Here is a 15,504-nt window from a genome sequence, read left to right as displayed (position 1 = left end):
GGAATCGATAACTTTTAGGTTCAGGCTCTGGTTTAACTCAGGTAGTTTTAAGGATGAGAATCTCAGATAGTTTAGGGGTTAAAGGTCAATATAAGCTGTAGTTACTTTTTTCCTTTTAAACTTGATAATAGAGAAATCTTTCTGTCTTAGTAAATTAGTAAGGTCAGCCACAACATGTACAGTAAATATCACTTTTTGCCCCACTTCATGAGAAGTCATATTTAATAATTTTTGTAAATACTTCAATTATGTAGCAAACATGTAATTATTATGAAAGAGGACTGCTCTGTCAATGCACTGTATATTTTGGTGTTTTTTGTTACCACGGCAGACTCTGCATGGTCTGTGTTGTTTGTTGTAGAGCTTCAGAACCTCATACAAAGCCAACGGCTGTTTAGTTTTACTATAAAGCAGATTCCTCTTGTCATCAAAAGGTAAATTTATTTAGCTTTTACTAAACTCGCCAATTCTTTTGAAGGTATCGTTCATTTAAAAAAAAACAATTTATTAAGACCAAATTTTTTAAATATTTGCTATTTGTAACACCTCGAGACTGTAAAGATAACAGTTTGTCAAATTTGTTTTATAGCTCAGACATAATCACATACTGTTTATACCAGAGCCGCAATAGACTTCAGGATAGCCTATTGCTTCTTTACCTCAAGCACTGCGGACAATGAAATATTTGATAGAGCATAGTTTATGATGAATTTTTGAGTTGTTCCATTGTTGTTTTTATTTAATATCCTGCTTTTTCACGGTATTTTTTTCTCTTTATCTGAGACTTTTGCATCACCTGATGCTAACCACAGGTTGCAGAGTTTGACAAAATTTTATAGGAATAAAAGGCAAAAATCGGCTGAGCAAAAATATGGAAGTTACAGTTTTAAGATATTTCAGAATTTTGTTTGGTGTCAAACTGTTCCGTACGTACCTATGATATTATATCTTAGTGGGAGAGCTTTGTATCAAAATGCTCAGCAAAAAATTGTCTTCCAATTCAAGTTTTAGCACCACAATATGATTATGCAGTAAAATTATTTGGTACCACATATTATGAATATGCGGTGGATTCTCAGCTAAAATGTGTTATGTTTTGAAATCGGTTTAAGTTTTTTTGGTCACATTGAAGAAATATGGTAACTTGTGTACAGTCCATGGTTTAGCAAAATTTTTCATTACATACCTCCATTGACAAAAAATAACCAAAAAATTATTTCAATCTTCACTTTCACCTTATTATTTTCAGAGTGAAATGCATGCAGTGATCACTCAAGGAACTAACTATGATGACCCGTCAAGAGTCAAAGAGGCAAAAAAGATGTCAAGAAGTTTCCATTATTTTAAATGTTCTTATAATTTTAGCTTTTTGTGCGTCACGTCAATCAACGGTAGTCTAAAAACTCCTGTCTTTCTTTTTTGTTGTATCCATTCAATAAAGTGATTTACTATTCTTCTCAATTCATGAAACTGTTTTAGCTGATGAATAATGATATAAGAGTCTAACCTTACATAGCGAGTTAACACCTTTTAATCCAAATAATTTTACATATATACAGTAACTCTTATATTTCTGATAGCGTTGCATGACACAGAAACCTTCTTTAATATGTTAAAACACATGCAAGTTTTAATATTTTGTACTAAACCTGCATCACTCAAAGCTCCATATTTCGTAATTTAGCTCGCTTTTGTATGAATATAATTTTGCGACAGCAAAGCAAAAGACATGTAAGACTGTATTTTGGCCAAGTGTTTGTTGTTTCAGTAGGAGTCATCAACTATAATTTACTATCACTTGATATCTCCATTAAATTCATTCCTTATGCTCAATTTTCTATTCCTAGTGCGTGTCCAATATCTAGCCAATTAAAATCTCAATAAGTAATGTTTACCTTTCATGCATAAAAATATGCATAACATCAGTGAACTTTAAACAATAGACTTATTGCGTTTTGTGAATTATCTAACAGTGTTTTAGCACTTACGAACATCTATTTTTATAGGTAAATGTAACAAATACATGTAGTTCTTTCTGAAAAATTGATCTTTAATTCTATCTATGAAACACTTACCATCTTTCAATCCTGCTTGAGACTGTCCCACAGATAGAATGATATCGGATGTTAGTTGAAAGACTTTATAAAATACTGCTATGTGGGGACTCAAACTTATGGCATTCAACCAGGTAACATAGCACTTAGATTCAATCTCTGGATTTACTACAGAATCTTTACTATTATAAAAGTGGTTTTACAGCTTTAAAATATTCTCATTTTTTGCACAACTGAATTAAGCAGTATTAGTGTCCTAACCATTTTTATCGGAGCAAAATTTTTACGCTTCGCCAATAAGAATACTTGTTTTGCAAATAATAAAATTTTAATCAAGTGGCATGACTTACACATTAGGGGGTTAACGTCAAGTTTTAGTCTAAAAATAGTAATATAGATTTAATAGTAATTGCTAAACTGTTCTTTACATACCTCAAAGCATCAAGGCAACTATTAAGCGACAAACTCTTATTTGCCTTATATGGCCATTAATTTTTTTAATAGCTTTCAAAGTTAAAAGAAGACAACTGCCAAGCGTTAAAGTTATAAAAGAGTTTTTGATTCGAACAGCAACCACGCAATAATTAACTGTAAATATGTAACCAAGTCATTACTAGTACTATTTTGTGACCAATTTTCTTCTGGCTACTTTCTATTATGGGTTCATAAAGATAAATGTCAATGTGGCAGTCAAATAGAAGTGCATGGTGTTCAATTAACCCTTTTCCTATAGCGCCGGTCAAATAGAGGTGATGTTCAAATAAAGGTGGCATTCAAATAGAGGTTCTATGATATAGTTGTGAAATTTTTGTGTTGCCATTGTACTTAAGTAGTTTGGCTATTTGCTGTGTAGTAACAGGAATCACTGATTTCCTTTACAATATGTGAAGGTAATTAGAAATTCAAAAGAAGTTGCTCGAAAACTTTATTTCATTTGTGTTTGTATATTGGAAAATGCTCTTAGAAACTGACTGACATGCACACGCTCGGATGTGTGCATGCGGTGATGCATGTGTGTATGCGCGGCTATGCACGCGCGTGCAGGCATGTGTGCATATGTCGGTTTTCCAGTACCCATGCAATCGCTATAGAAGTATGTTTCCCTCTGAATCAGATTTTGTTTAGAAATAAATTCGAGCTAGTACTAACGCTTGTAACGAACCCTCTAGCTTTCATTGTTGGCAATCAGATGCAACCACATACCATTTTTTATATATTTATTAGTATACATATGTGAATACAAGAGAAACCAATTGTTCCCTAGTATCCCTCATTACCTTTCGTCTTGCTAGCCTCAGATCATCTTTCATTGTGGTAAAAAAAAAACTTTGTTTTTATTAATCGCTTTAAAACTTATATTATTTACCATATTACATTACTCACCAAGTTATTTTATTATTAATATCTTTGTTTGTTCATTTTTATGTGAACTAGGCATACTATTTTTAATGCAATTTGGTGGTGGTTTGATGTCGTTTCTTAATGCTTACATTTTTTACGAGTCTATACAAATGTCATTAGTGTAAACTGATATTGACCCAATCAAGATATTTTGTTGAGTAGTTAAATATGTAAAAAATAATTGTAGTAAAATCTTTCTCATGAACTTCCATTTTTTACGAGGCTCTGACAACATTGCTCAACGTGTTAATATTGCATCACTAACAAATATTTTACCTAGACAAATAGATTGCTACACAACTACAATGACAAAGTGTCATAAACTTTATTGACCTTGTTGATGCTTCGCTGAATGTCTACTAAATGAGCATATATTATTTTTGTGAGGTTATTAACTCTGACCAAAATAAAATTGTTTTCCTTGTAAGCCTACTGGTTGTCACAAACTTCATTGACTTTATCACTGTCTTAGACCTTTAATAAAAGTTAAACTTACAGATTTAATAATTCCACTCAGTAATAACAATCCGAGCATTTTTTTTAATTTTCATGCTATAAAGATGGTATAGGTAGAGCAAATGACTAATTTTTCAACTACGACTTGAAAGCATCCATCACCTGCATACAAAAGATTTATTGTGGATCTTTTTAAGCATATTAAAGAGTTCCGATTCTATGTTGCATCTAAGTTTTCATGAAAGATAAATTTCTGAACAGTGATGACAGCATGGACAGCATTCAATATTTACATATAAAATACCTGATAATTACACAATGCCTGCAACTGATTGACATGTAACATAGATATGCTAGACATGTACATGTAACTTTGTAATGGTAAACCTTTCTTTTTTTATTTTTCCTTCTGTTATTCTTCATCGTAGTTATAATCTCATAGTCAGGTGTTTGCTCTGTGGATACCAAAGTTGGTGTTTTTTATGTTTTTCGATGCTGCCATTTTGCTGTGGAAATGTAATTCATGTGTCCTTAAAAATAAAGCTGTACAAAAAAACTACTGAAAAAATAAACCAAATTGTGGCAGTGAAATAGAATGAGTTATATCATAGTGACAAAAGTAGCACATGTACTGCTTGTAGATTATCTGGCATGTGCAAGAAAGCAGTGATGGTAAACAATTTGATAGAGAAAACCAAAGGTATTTATTTTTAACCATACAAATCTTTTAAAAGAAATTTTGAATTTATCAGATCTATATATATATATATATATATATATATATATATACACCGAAAGAAAAATGATTGTAATTTGATTTAGCCAGGCTTAAGATTTAATAATATGTTGATAATGATCTAAAAATCACTGTTACCCATAACACATACCCATACTGATTGAAAAATGATTTGATAATGATGATTAATGGCAAATTAATCAAGAGCTGGAGTAAATAGTGAGTCTATCCTACATTCATCTGACAACTCAAACTTCAATCATAACTGATCATTCTTAAATCCCTGAAGCAAAATGAAAAAATCAATCATATGACACTGATGATTAATTTAATAATGATCACTAATTAATTGTTGACAGCCGGCACTATCAAAATTTAATCACATACTTCCTCATGAATCTGTTTTAAATCATCGTTGAAATAAATCAAATTTGAGACAGTTGCCATTTAATATTGATTCCACAATCCACAGCAGTTTAGACCAAGAGTTGTTCCCACTTTAATCTGGTTACACATGTCCCTACCATTACTTCTATTACTACTAGTACTACTACAAGTAATACAATGGCGCTGCCACTACTAGTACACAATGAAATTCTATACCACAATAATAAATGAATCAATCATTCTCTAGTCCACCTCTTGTCGATACTAATTTTGTTATGTGTCAGAGTTAGCCATAGTCTTTGGGTGAGTGAGCCAGACCCTGGCCATGTCACAGAGATCCCCCACCACGGCTATACTTCTGAATCTTTTGATTTGAATGCCAAATAGTCTGGTAGCCAAGTCCCAGCCAAGCTACAGTTAGGGTGAACCGGCGCACAAAACATCCGTTCAATGCCCAGCAATGAGTACGTCGGACACCTTGCAGTAAGTAAGCGCGTTCTGGCTCTGGGCTGTATCCTCCTGTTAGCAAATGAGATTTTTGAGAGTGAATAGTATACAAATGGTGCATATTGGCCCTTGAGTAGGGGGTGGTTGAGTTTTTAACCTAATTAACCCTCATCTCCACTCCCCGCCTAGATTTGGTCAAGGCCATGTTTTTGCGTTTTGAATTTCATACTTTTATAGATTCATTTTTATAGTAGATAATTATTCGTGAGCATTCGGTGCGAATCATTCTAACTTGTCTTGTCTCAAACTACCACTCTTTCGACTCGCTGACCCTGCAACACCTAGTTTTACCCAAAGCAAAAAAGCTGGTTTCTGTGATTGTTGATGGAATGACCTGTTTCGTCAATATCTCAGTGTAAGCCTTTAGTATCTTGGTCGATCATTAAGAAACGAGTTCAACACAAATAACAAAGGTGACCCCTAATGAAATCAGAAAACAGATACAAACAGGTCTTCAAACACCCTTCGACCACCAACGTGGAAATGCAAATGCATAATTGAGTGTCCAGGTCTTTGCTTACGAACCAATAGTCAATAGCTATAAAACCCTGACAAGGTTTATGAAACCTGCACTATTCATTCATGCAATTGTTGATATCTTGTTTATATTGGGCTCATTTATGTTAGTCATGCACAATTCAAAGTAGGAGCTGTGTTGCCTTTATTAAAAAATAATCAGTGTGCAGATAAATCTTAATATCACATATGATTAGACTGAACATTGCATATAATTATAATACTGATCAGTAATTGCTATTGTGTTACAAACTTGATATCACAGCAGTTTATTTTCCACTCACCCAAGCACACCTCCACTTCATGCCTGAAGATATACAGATATTTTCTTGTGAGGACAACTTATTTTGGCCTATCTGATAGTATAAACACAAACACGAATGGCAATCATTCTGCTTGGAGACCTGGAGCATCGCTAAGTACCCAAATTTAGCACTTCACTTGCAACAATGATTCAAGTTGATGTAGAGGAACAGATCATGAAACCTTTTAAGTGCCACTGGACTGAATTCTCTTATGAGAAAATGAAAATGAGAAGATTTGTTGAACACAATGAGAATTGAATCTTACAATTAGTTTTGTTGTTGCAGGCATTCTATGAAACAGAATATCATTTCTAAAAAAATAAATGTTTATAGCAGGGCTGTAGGCAAAGTTCCCACTGTTGGTGGGGTCAGGCCAATTTTTAGTAAGGCCAAAAATTGAGAAACATATAAGAAATCATAACAGACGCAATGAAGTGGGACGGGTCAGGCAACTTTAGTACTAATGATTCCTACGGCCTGGGTGATAGAATGATTGCTGATTTATTATTCAATGAAATTTCTCTTTCATGTTTATTCACTGTTAACCCCCACTGGGTTTTATTGTTATAGCCGGGATGCTATAGATTATTATCTGTGAAATGTTATTATGCATGTACAGTAGTGACACTGCTATGTTATAACAGCTCAGTCGTAATCACTACATCATTCATAATTCCGAGACCTTATTAATGCGGCTTTTCAACTTGCTTCAAAATTTGGCTAGAATACAATCATTGCTTAATAATATTCACACATTGATATGAAGGCTGATTATCATATCATTGCCCGTGAGCTTTATACAATTTATGCCTCTACCCCACAGAGTCGGGCAACTAGTATTACTTCATGAACAGTTTAATGGAAATATCATAAAATATGATATAGAAAATTACAGAAGACAAACCTGATGGGAAAATTAACAGTTTTGGATAGCTATTACCAATTGATTAGTGCCTATCAGGTATATACCATTGACATTGTTCTGTTATATCAATTCAAAGGACTAGACTAGTGCTCTGACTTATGCAGTGATAACAATTTTATAATGCTTTTTGTAAAAACATAGACACTGGCCAACGTAGTTCATTATATAGTTCATCATATATAGCCTGGGCAAGCCCACACAAATAAGGGTGTTTGTTGTTGTGTTGTATGCAACAACCACCTCCATCTAATAAAAAACTTGTAGTGGCTTGCCCAGGCTGGAAGATATCAAAGTCAAACATGGTTATCTGCTAGTTTTCAGATTGTTTTAAATCATAAATTTTGGTGGTATAATAAACGGATTATGTAACCACGATTCTGCCCTATTGCAAGAATAATCATGCTTAAATTTGCAGCAGCCCTTATCAATACTGTTCAAGCCAAGCAATCACCTACCTTAGTTAAAGATGTAGTTGCGTCAAAAATGAAATTAGGACCCATAAAAGGCTAAAACATCAGCTACAATTTGATGCCATTTTTGTCTTTGTAGACCAACCCTGTCCAGAGATATATGCGTTTGAATGAGGCCCTCTTTTAAAAAGCTCACGTTCCAGCGGGTGCCAATTTCGTGACGTAACAAGTTTGTTTTCTGAAACGAAACCACGAGCGATAAATATGAGGTCGCTTCGTTAGCCAATCACGAGCGCGAAATTTTTATATAGGCCGTAATAAATGTTATCACTCGTAAAACGGGTTGTCTGTGATCTCGAAGATTCTCATTCGATAGAGAATTCTCACCGTTACTGGTTCAGCGCTTTTCACCAATTACTACATACAAGTTATAGTTTTAAAATGGCTTCATGTTCGAGCGACTGCGACTCAGAGTTATCTGAGCAACCTTTAGTCAAAGATTGGAGCAGGCAGCCTATGGTGAAAGCTGACAGGCGTCAGCAGCGTTTTGCTGTAGAGAAAGACAGAATGGAGGTAAATTAACTTAGAGTCTTCTATACCTAAGTAAATGTAATTTTTATAGTCATAAATACATATACTAATTAATAAAATGATAATTCTTTGCTATCTCCAATCATCGTTTCATAGCTCATCTGCCGTTTTACTTAGCTTTAATATTTTTTTTCGAATCTTTAGTAAATTAGAGTCATGATTACAAATTATTTTCACTCGTAGGAAGTGGGTAAAATCGATTGATCATTGCTCATCATTAACTACCAAAAACAAAGCTTCGAATCGCTGGTTTTGTATTTATATATTTTACATACCTATATTTTTGTTAAACGTTTACTCATATCGTGATTTTAGATTAGCAATCTAATTGACTCCCAAATTGAAACCTTACCGTAAATACACCTTAGAACGACATCAATGAATGCGTGTAATCATTACGTTTGTTTTATTGATTACAGGATGTTTACGTGGCACCACCAGTTCAGCAGTGGTGCAAGTGTGAGAATTGCCATGCGTGGAGTAAAAAAGAAATGAACATATGCTGCACAAATCACGACATGTGGCATTCCATTCCGCAAACTGGTATCAAATGCGTTACCGAAGCTGACGAAATAAAAGATCTAATAAAGCCAGGTCCATTGAGAGTGGCTTATTATAACTACTGCCACTACCATGGTAAGCTTATGAGGTTTGTAGCTGCTATTTTTACTGCTTACTTCAAGTAAGTTATCAAGATACTGTAAAAGTATGATATTTTGTTAGTGCCCAAGTATCCAGATGCGGAGAGCCTGGTACCTTCTGAAAGACTGAAAGACTGTGACATCTACAACATGGTGTGTAGGCAGAGGAGATTATGCGCGTATAGATCTCTGGTATTCTGGACATATCCAACAGGACTTAGGAGGGGAGAGCGACGACCACTACCAGCCTGCGTGTATAACATGGTGCGAGCTGCATACCCTGGCACTGAAGATGAGGATGAATACGCAGATATGGCGCATACAGAATTTGAATTTACTGCAGTGCAGTGATTTTTATATACTTTATTTTACAAATATACTATAAAGATATATATACACTTAAACTTTGTAGGCAATGTATAATATATACAAAAATAAAAAAGTAAAAGACAATGAATGCAAACGGCGAACAGCAAAATAAATGTAGCAAATAGAGTTGAACTACGAACAGAGAAAATTCACAGGAATACAGTCAGACAATGGAAAAAATGTGGCTTGACAAACTTCTCGTCTCCTGTCTGGCTGCTTCCTCTACCTCATCAACGAACCTGCAGCTATAATCATCAACAAAAGATAAATGACAAAAAAAATTAAACCCTTCATTGTCTTGCCACATCTGCCAAAGTATTGTCTGGCAGACTGGCTTATGAATTATAATCAGCAGTATGATTAGCTATTACTGAGAGATTCGTGGAAAGCTCTAGTCATCGCACAAAGTTAGAATCACCATGGTCATGAAATCTTGTCTTGCTGGCTCCCCATGAACAAAGCCATTGTTATATGCACTCTTGTACAAGCCTTGCATAGCCAAACCATTCTGAGCCACACCATCAATCGCAGAGTGGAAAGGTTGCTTTCCCGCGAATGGAAAAAAGGGAAACCCCTTGCCAGGTCAAATTAAATTTTAGTTTCTAATGCGGGTGAATTGACTTCAACAAAATTTTTTATTACGTCTTACGTTCACTAATTTGGTCAACTCACAAAACAATTGCTTGTTTATTATCAACTAATCATATAAATGATCAGCAGAAAAATTTCTACAAATTCACACTAACAATGTCTAGATTATGATGAATACACGATGCAGTTAGTTTCACCACATTCGAATAGTTCCTTTTGAACATGCGGCTACTCAGCCTTAGCACGATGTCATTGTCTACATCTTGCTAAGGTTCCTCCATCAGTGCCTTGAGCCGTTGACTGAGGTATCCTACTATATTTGAGGCTCAACGAAACACACAAGGCACATCAGAAGGCGTCCAACTTAGTACCGAGGCTGGCATCCACGTCGATCTTTATATATATATATAATAATATAATTATAATATACATAATATATATATTATAATATACTTACACATGTTATATAATATAAATAATATATATTAATATATAATACAATATACATAATATATATTGTAATATATTTATATATATTATGAATAATATGTATAAATATATAACAATATAATTATAAATAAATATATAATAATATAATTATAACATACATAATATATATACTATGAATATTATAATATATTTTAATTTTGTAGGCAATGTATAATATATATAGCCTACAAAATAAAAGACAATGAAGGAAAACGGCGAACAAATTAAATGTAATGAACAAAAAAAGATCACAGAAAGTAAACGGATACAGCCGGACAATGGCGGGTAACGAGGCTTGACAAACTTCTGGTCTCCTCTGTCTGGCTGCTTCCTCTACCTCATCAACGGACCTGTAGCTATAATCATTAACAAAGGATGAATGACAGAAAAAGTTAAATACGTTTTCATCGTCTTGCCACATTTGCCAAAATATTGTCTGGCAGACTGGCTTATGCATTATAATCAGCTGTATGATTAGCTAATATTGAGAGATCCGTGAAAAGCTCTATTCATCGCACGAAGTGAGAACCAGACATGGTCAGAAAAATCTTGTCTTGCTGGCTCCTCATGAACAAAGGCGTGGTCAGATGCACTCGCGCGCAAGCCTTGCATAACCATACCAAACCATTGTGAGCCACACCATCAATCGCAAAGCAGAAAGGTTTGCTGTCCCGCGAATGGAAAAAAAGGAAAACCCCTTGCCAGGTCAAATTAAATTTCAGTTTCTAATGCGGGTGAATTGACTTTGATAAACTTGAATAGACTGGAATAAACAAAATTTTTTATTACGTCTTACGTTCACTAATTTGGTCAACTCACAAAACAATTGCTTGTCTATTATCAACTAATCATATAAATGATCAGCAGAAAAATTTCTACAAATTCACACTAACAATGTCTAGATTATGATGAATACATGATGCAGTTGGTTTCACCACATTCGAATAGTTCTTTTCGAACATGCGGCTACTCAGCCTTAGCACGACGTCAACGTCTGCATCTTGCTAAGGTTCCTCCATCAGTGCCTTGAGCCGTTGACTGAGGTATCCTACTATATTTGAGGCTCAACGAAACACACAAGGCACATCAGAAGGCGTCCAACTTAGTACCGCGGCTGGCATCTACCTTGGCAAATCCCAGCGCTCGGCACTACGTCGATCTTTTTATAAATATTATATGATATAAATAATATATATAAATATATAATTATAATATACATAATATATATACTATATATACTATACATATTATAATATATTTATATATTCTAATTTTGTAGGCATAATATATATAGCCTACAAAATAAAAGAAAAAGAATGCAAACGGCGAACAACAAAATAAATGTAGCAGAGTTACAATACGAATAGAGAAAGATCACCGAAAGTAAATGGGATACAGACAGACATCGGAGGGATCGAGGCTTGACAAACTCCTGTCTGGCTGCTTCCTCTACTTCATAAATGGATCTGTAGCTAGGACCACTTAGAGATTGTACATCTCATGGTATATCTTCAGCAAATAACAAAATAAAAGAAATGTAACAAACAGAGTCGCAATAGGAACAGCGAAAAATCACAGGAATTAAATGGGATACAGATCCTTGGCCTGAACCAGCCATGTTATTACAAACACATGCTGCAGCCTGCAATGCACAGACTAAATCACACCAATAATTATGCAGTATGAACATATCACAGAACAAACAGCCAAGCACCTACCTACATGGGGCTCTACGTAGTTGCCTTCTTCTTGCCACGAATAGCTCTCCGCTTGGCTAGCTCCAACTCTGCCAACGAAAGGTAATGTGGCTTGACATACACTCCTCGTTTCCTCTGTCTGGCTGCTTCCTCTACTTCATCAATGGACCTGTAGCTAGGACCTGTTGACGCTAGACTTGGAGGTTCTACATCATGCGGTATACCTTCGGCATCCACAATAGAAAGTCTCAGCTGATGGAATAGCTTGTTGAGATAATCTGTTGTGAATAAAAACAAAAAATTTCAAACCTAAACATCAGAAGTTTGAGCAGCATGTGGTAATGTAATGGCAACTTACCATATGTAGGCCTGGATCTTATATACCGCATACTGGGACGGAGCTTGGTTGCTTTAGACCTAGCGACAACCTTGACAGGGTTGCTGGTCTTATCTAGCATGACTGGTCTTTGGCAGTTTTCGTTGTGATGGAGGAGAGTTAGTTGTCCTCGGCTGAGCATTCCAGCAAAGGAGAAGCCTTCCCTCTTTGGAGCATTTCGGTTTAAAGAGCTGTGGAAACTTTCCAGTTCACTAGTAGAGACGGTGCTTGCTCGGTTTATAGCTGAGCTAAAATCGAAGATGATATCCGAGAACAGCTGGATAAGGTCGGCATGAAGCTGGCGATCTAGATAGGCCACCTCAAGCTTGTTGCCTTCTTCATCAAACACGTCTTCTGCTTGTTCGTGTTGGCACTCTGGAAAAGTTTCATAGGTGTGAACATGTATATCACAAATGTGATTGACAGTGGAGCACCACCATTCTTTCCTGAGCTGGCCACTTTGAGTATGTGAAATCACATGGTACACGTGATTTATAACGGCGGGTATCCAGTCAAGAAGAATTCTGTAAGCAACCTTGGAGTTGGCAAGAGTTGTTAATCGCTTCCTCAAATTTTTGGTCAAGTGCCATGAGTCAAAAGTGTGAGAAACGGTGCTCCACTGAGTGGACATGTACTTCATGACAGAGGAGTGTCTGTCAGTTGTCAACTCGGCTACGTGTAGATTTTTCTCCTCTAGGTAAGCTCGACACCTTTTTAGCCCCTCAAGTTCCATAGCAGGTGACGATGATGTTTCTGTACATTTTAGGAGCTCACATGCCACAATCTTGCTGGAAGAGTTATCCATCAAAGTGTAGAAACTGTATGTAGCTACAAGGAGACCCCAATATTGAAACATGCGGTCCACAGATCAAGTTTGCAAAGCATAAAAAGTTACACAACAAATACGGTACCTGAATGTCCAATGCTGTGAAAACAGGCATCGCCACTCACTCCGATGGATTTTTCCCTGTGCTCTTGATGAACCTCTTCCAGCATTTCAGCTGTCACACTTCTAACAGCCTGTTGTAAATCGCATCCCAAAACATGTAAACCTCACATCATAGAATACAATAAAGTTGATACAATTTTGAACTAGATTTAAGATAAAGCTTACCCCATGTAGATATGCCTTTTGATGCCTGTGGTAAGTATTTAACGTCGGCATTGCGATGTTTATCGCAGAGAAAAAGTCAAATACTTTTTTTGGCAGTGATGCTGTGAAGCATATGGCGGCACAAATAAGAATGTTGATGACTGGAAATCTGGAAACCTTGTCAGAGTTTGACCAAGTTCTCGTGTGGTTACAGGTGGAGCAACGAGTAATGTAGCGAATATACGCCCCACGTCTATCCACCAATTCCACAGCACTGGGACCCGCACACATAGGGCATACTTCAAGGAGTTTTTGAAGCTGGCTATGCTCCACAATATATTTTGGCTGTTTCTGCCAAGGTCGCTCCCTGTGAACGCCAACAAAACATTTTTAGTGAAGATCAGACAATACTTTAGTAATATAAAATCAAGCACTGGATTAAGCCTTCATTAGTGTATAAGGAAGAAAAATTGAAACCTTACAATATTTATATTGTAAGATTGAAATATTGTAAATATTTAAAATTTAGAAATATTTAAAAAATCAATCATTTTTACAGTTAATAAATAGTAAAAAATTTAACAGCAGCTAGCAACTACAAAATATCTAGCAGAGTTCTACAGTTTGATTTGCGGCAATTAAGTGAAACACTTGAATGTAAAATAGCGTTGTTAGGCAGGCATGAGAAAGCAGCAAGCGTATGACAAGGCAAGCCTATGTTTAGCTTCTTCAGGAAGCACACACATACTTACTGCAAGCAGGCTAAAATAAATATTGTTGTAAAGACAGTGAGTACATATAATCGATGAAATAATACGCATTATCAAATACGAACTAGCAGTTACTATATTTCTTACCCCTCAAAGCTTTCTTCTGAAACCTCGTCTTCCGTCTCACTGTTATCTGAATCTGGCACCCATTCTTCTTCATCCAAGGCTTTACCCTAAAAGAAGCATAGAAAATGAAGAAAAGTGCTATGGCATTTTAGGAAACTCATCTAAGTCTTTAACGTAAAAGAAGCATGAGAAAAGGAAAAATTGCTATGACATTTTATCAAAGTATTTGTAACTTACCAGATCTTCCTCTCGTTCCTGCATCTCATCACTAGTATCACTCTCCATAATTAGAGAATAACGTTGTAACTGCTTAGATGTAGAAGGAATGGAGCTTGCTTCATCGACTACTGGCATTTTTCTTTTAGATGGAGGTGAGGCTGGAAGATCAGGCCTGTGAATAAATGTTTATAGACTATCAATATATATTGTAAAAAAGAATCCCGTCCAACCATATGAAACAAGTTAACTGTACTCACTGTTTAGCATCGGTCTGGGTTGAAATCGACCGATACTTAGGACGGTGAAGACATTTCCGTAGCTGTACCCCTTTGTCAACCTTAGAGGACTTTCCAGGTCCAAAGGACTCGGCAGGCTGAGGATTACGAAGTGGTATTTTCGATCGTGAATGAGAAAAAAAGGTTGCTGTCCTAGGCACTGCAGGAACACTGTAATATATAGACAAGAATTTTTTTTCCGTAAAACACGAGTTGTTTTATATTTTCAAATTGGAAGCTCATAACATAACTTGTGAAATTCAAAGATTCCTAGTACTGTGCATTATCACATCTTACACCACTTACGCATCAGCAAGTAAGCCTCGCACCACTGCTCTGCGCTCTCTTGTAGGCAAAAGGGTAATTGGCTTCTGCTTCCTTGGGGTAGCAGCAGAATCAGCTTTAATGTGCAGATTTCATGTGGGAATTATATCCGAGTGCTTCTTTAACATGAGCCGGATATCTTCTCCTTGTTGGTACCTGTATTGGTGGTAGTTGCTGAAGCATTCCTCAGTAAAATGCCGGAAGCAAATTCTAGATATGGTTTTATATCGAAAATTTGCTACATGTTTCTTCACAAATGCTGTCCATTTGGCTCGCTGTACATCTGTTGATGTCCTTCCCCGAGGC

At 35.8% G+C, this 15,504-nt stretch overlaps 1 protein-coding gene and 1 long non-coding RNA gene across 3 annotated transcripts; one reads left to right on the top strand and one right to left on the bottom strand.

Annotated features, from left to right (window-relative positions):
- The first annotated feature begins 7,800 nt into the window (after nucleotides 1-7,800).
- Nucleotides 7,801-9,327, top strand: LOC137396889 (uncharacterized). The gene is made up of 3 exons (XM_068083192.1): nucleotides 7,801-8,270; nucleotides 8,708-8,924; nucleotides 9,012-9,327. The coding sequence occupies exons 1-3, from the start codon at nucleotides 8,019-8,021 to the stop codon at nucleotides 9,278-9,280; spliced, it is 738 nt and encodes a 245-aa protein (XP_067939293.1). The 5' UTR covers nucleotides 7,801-8,018; the 3' UTR covers nucleotides 9,281-9,327.
- A 4,892-nt stretch (nucleotides 9,328-14,219) lies between these two features.
- Nucleotides 14,220-15,286, bottom strand: LOC137396924 (uncharacterized). Of its 2 annotated transcripts, none has more exons than XR_010978663.1 (3): nucleotides 15,181-15,286; nucleotides 14,618-14,771; nucleotides 14,220-14,487 (listed from the first exon to the last, which is right to left on the bottom strand). It is a non-coding gene; the product is annotated as an uncharacterized lncRNA (long non-coding RNA). The 2 variants fall into 2 exon arrangements; XR_010978662.1 differs by lacking the exon at nucleotides 15,181-15,286 and adding an exon at nucleotides 14,857-14,973.
- Between the last annotated feature and the right edge of the window lie 218 nt (nucleotides 15,287-15,504).

This window comes from Watersipora subatra, chromosome 5, assembly GCF_963576615.1.
Source record: "Watersipora subatra chromosome 5, tzWatSuba1.1, whole genome shotgun sequence".
Taxonomy (NCBI): Eukaryota; Metazoa; Bryozoa; class Gymnolaemata; order Cheilostomatida; family Watersiporidae; genus Watersipora; species Watersipora subatra.
Note: the sequence above shows the minus strand (reverse complement) of the source record. Positions and strands in the feature narration are given on the sequence as shown.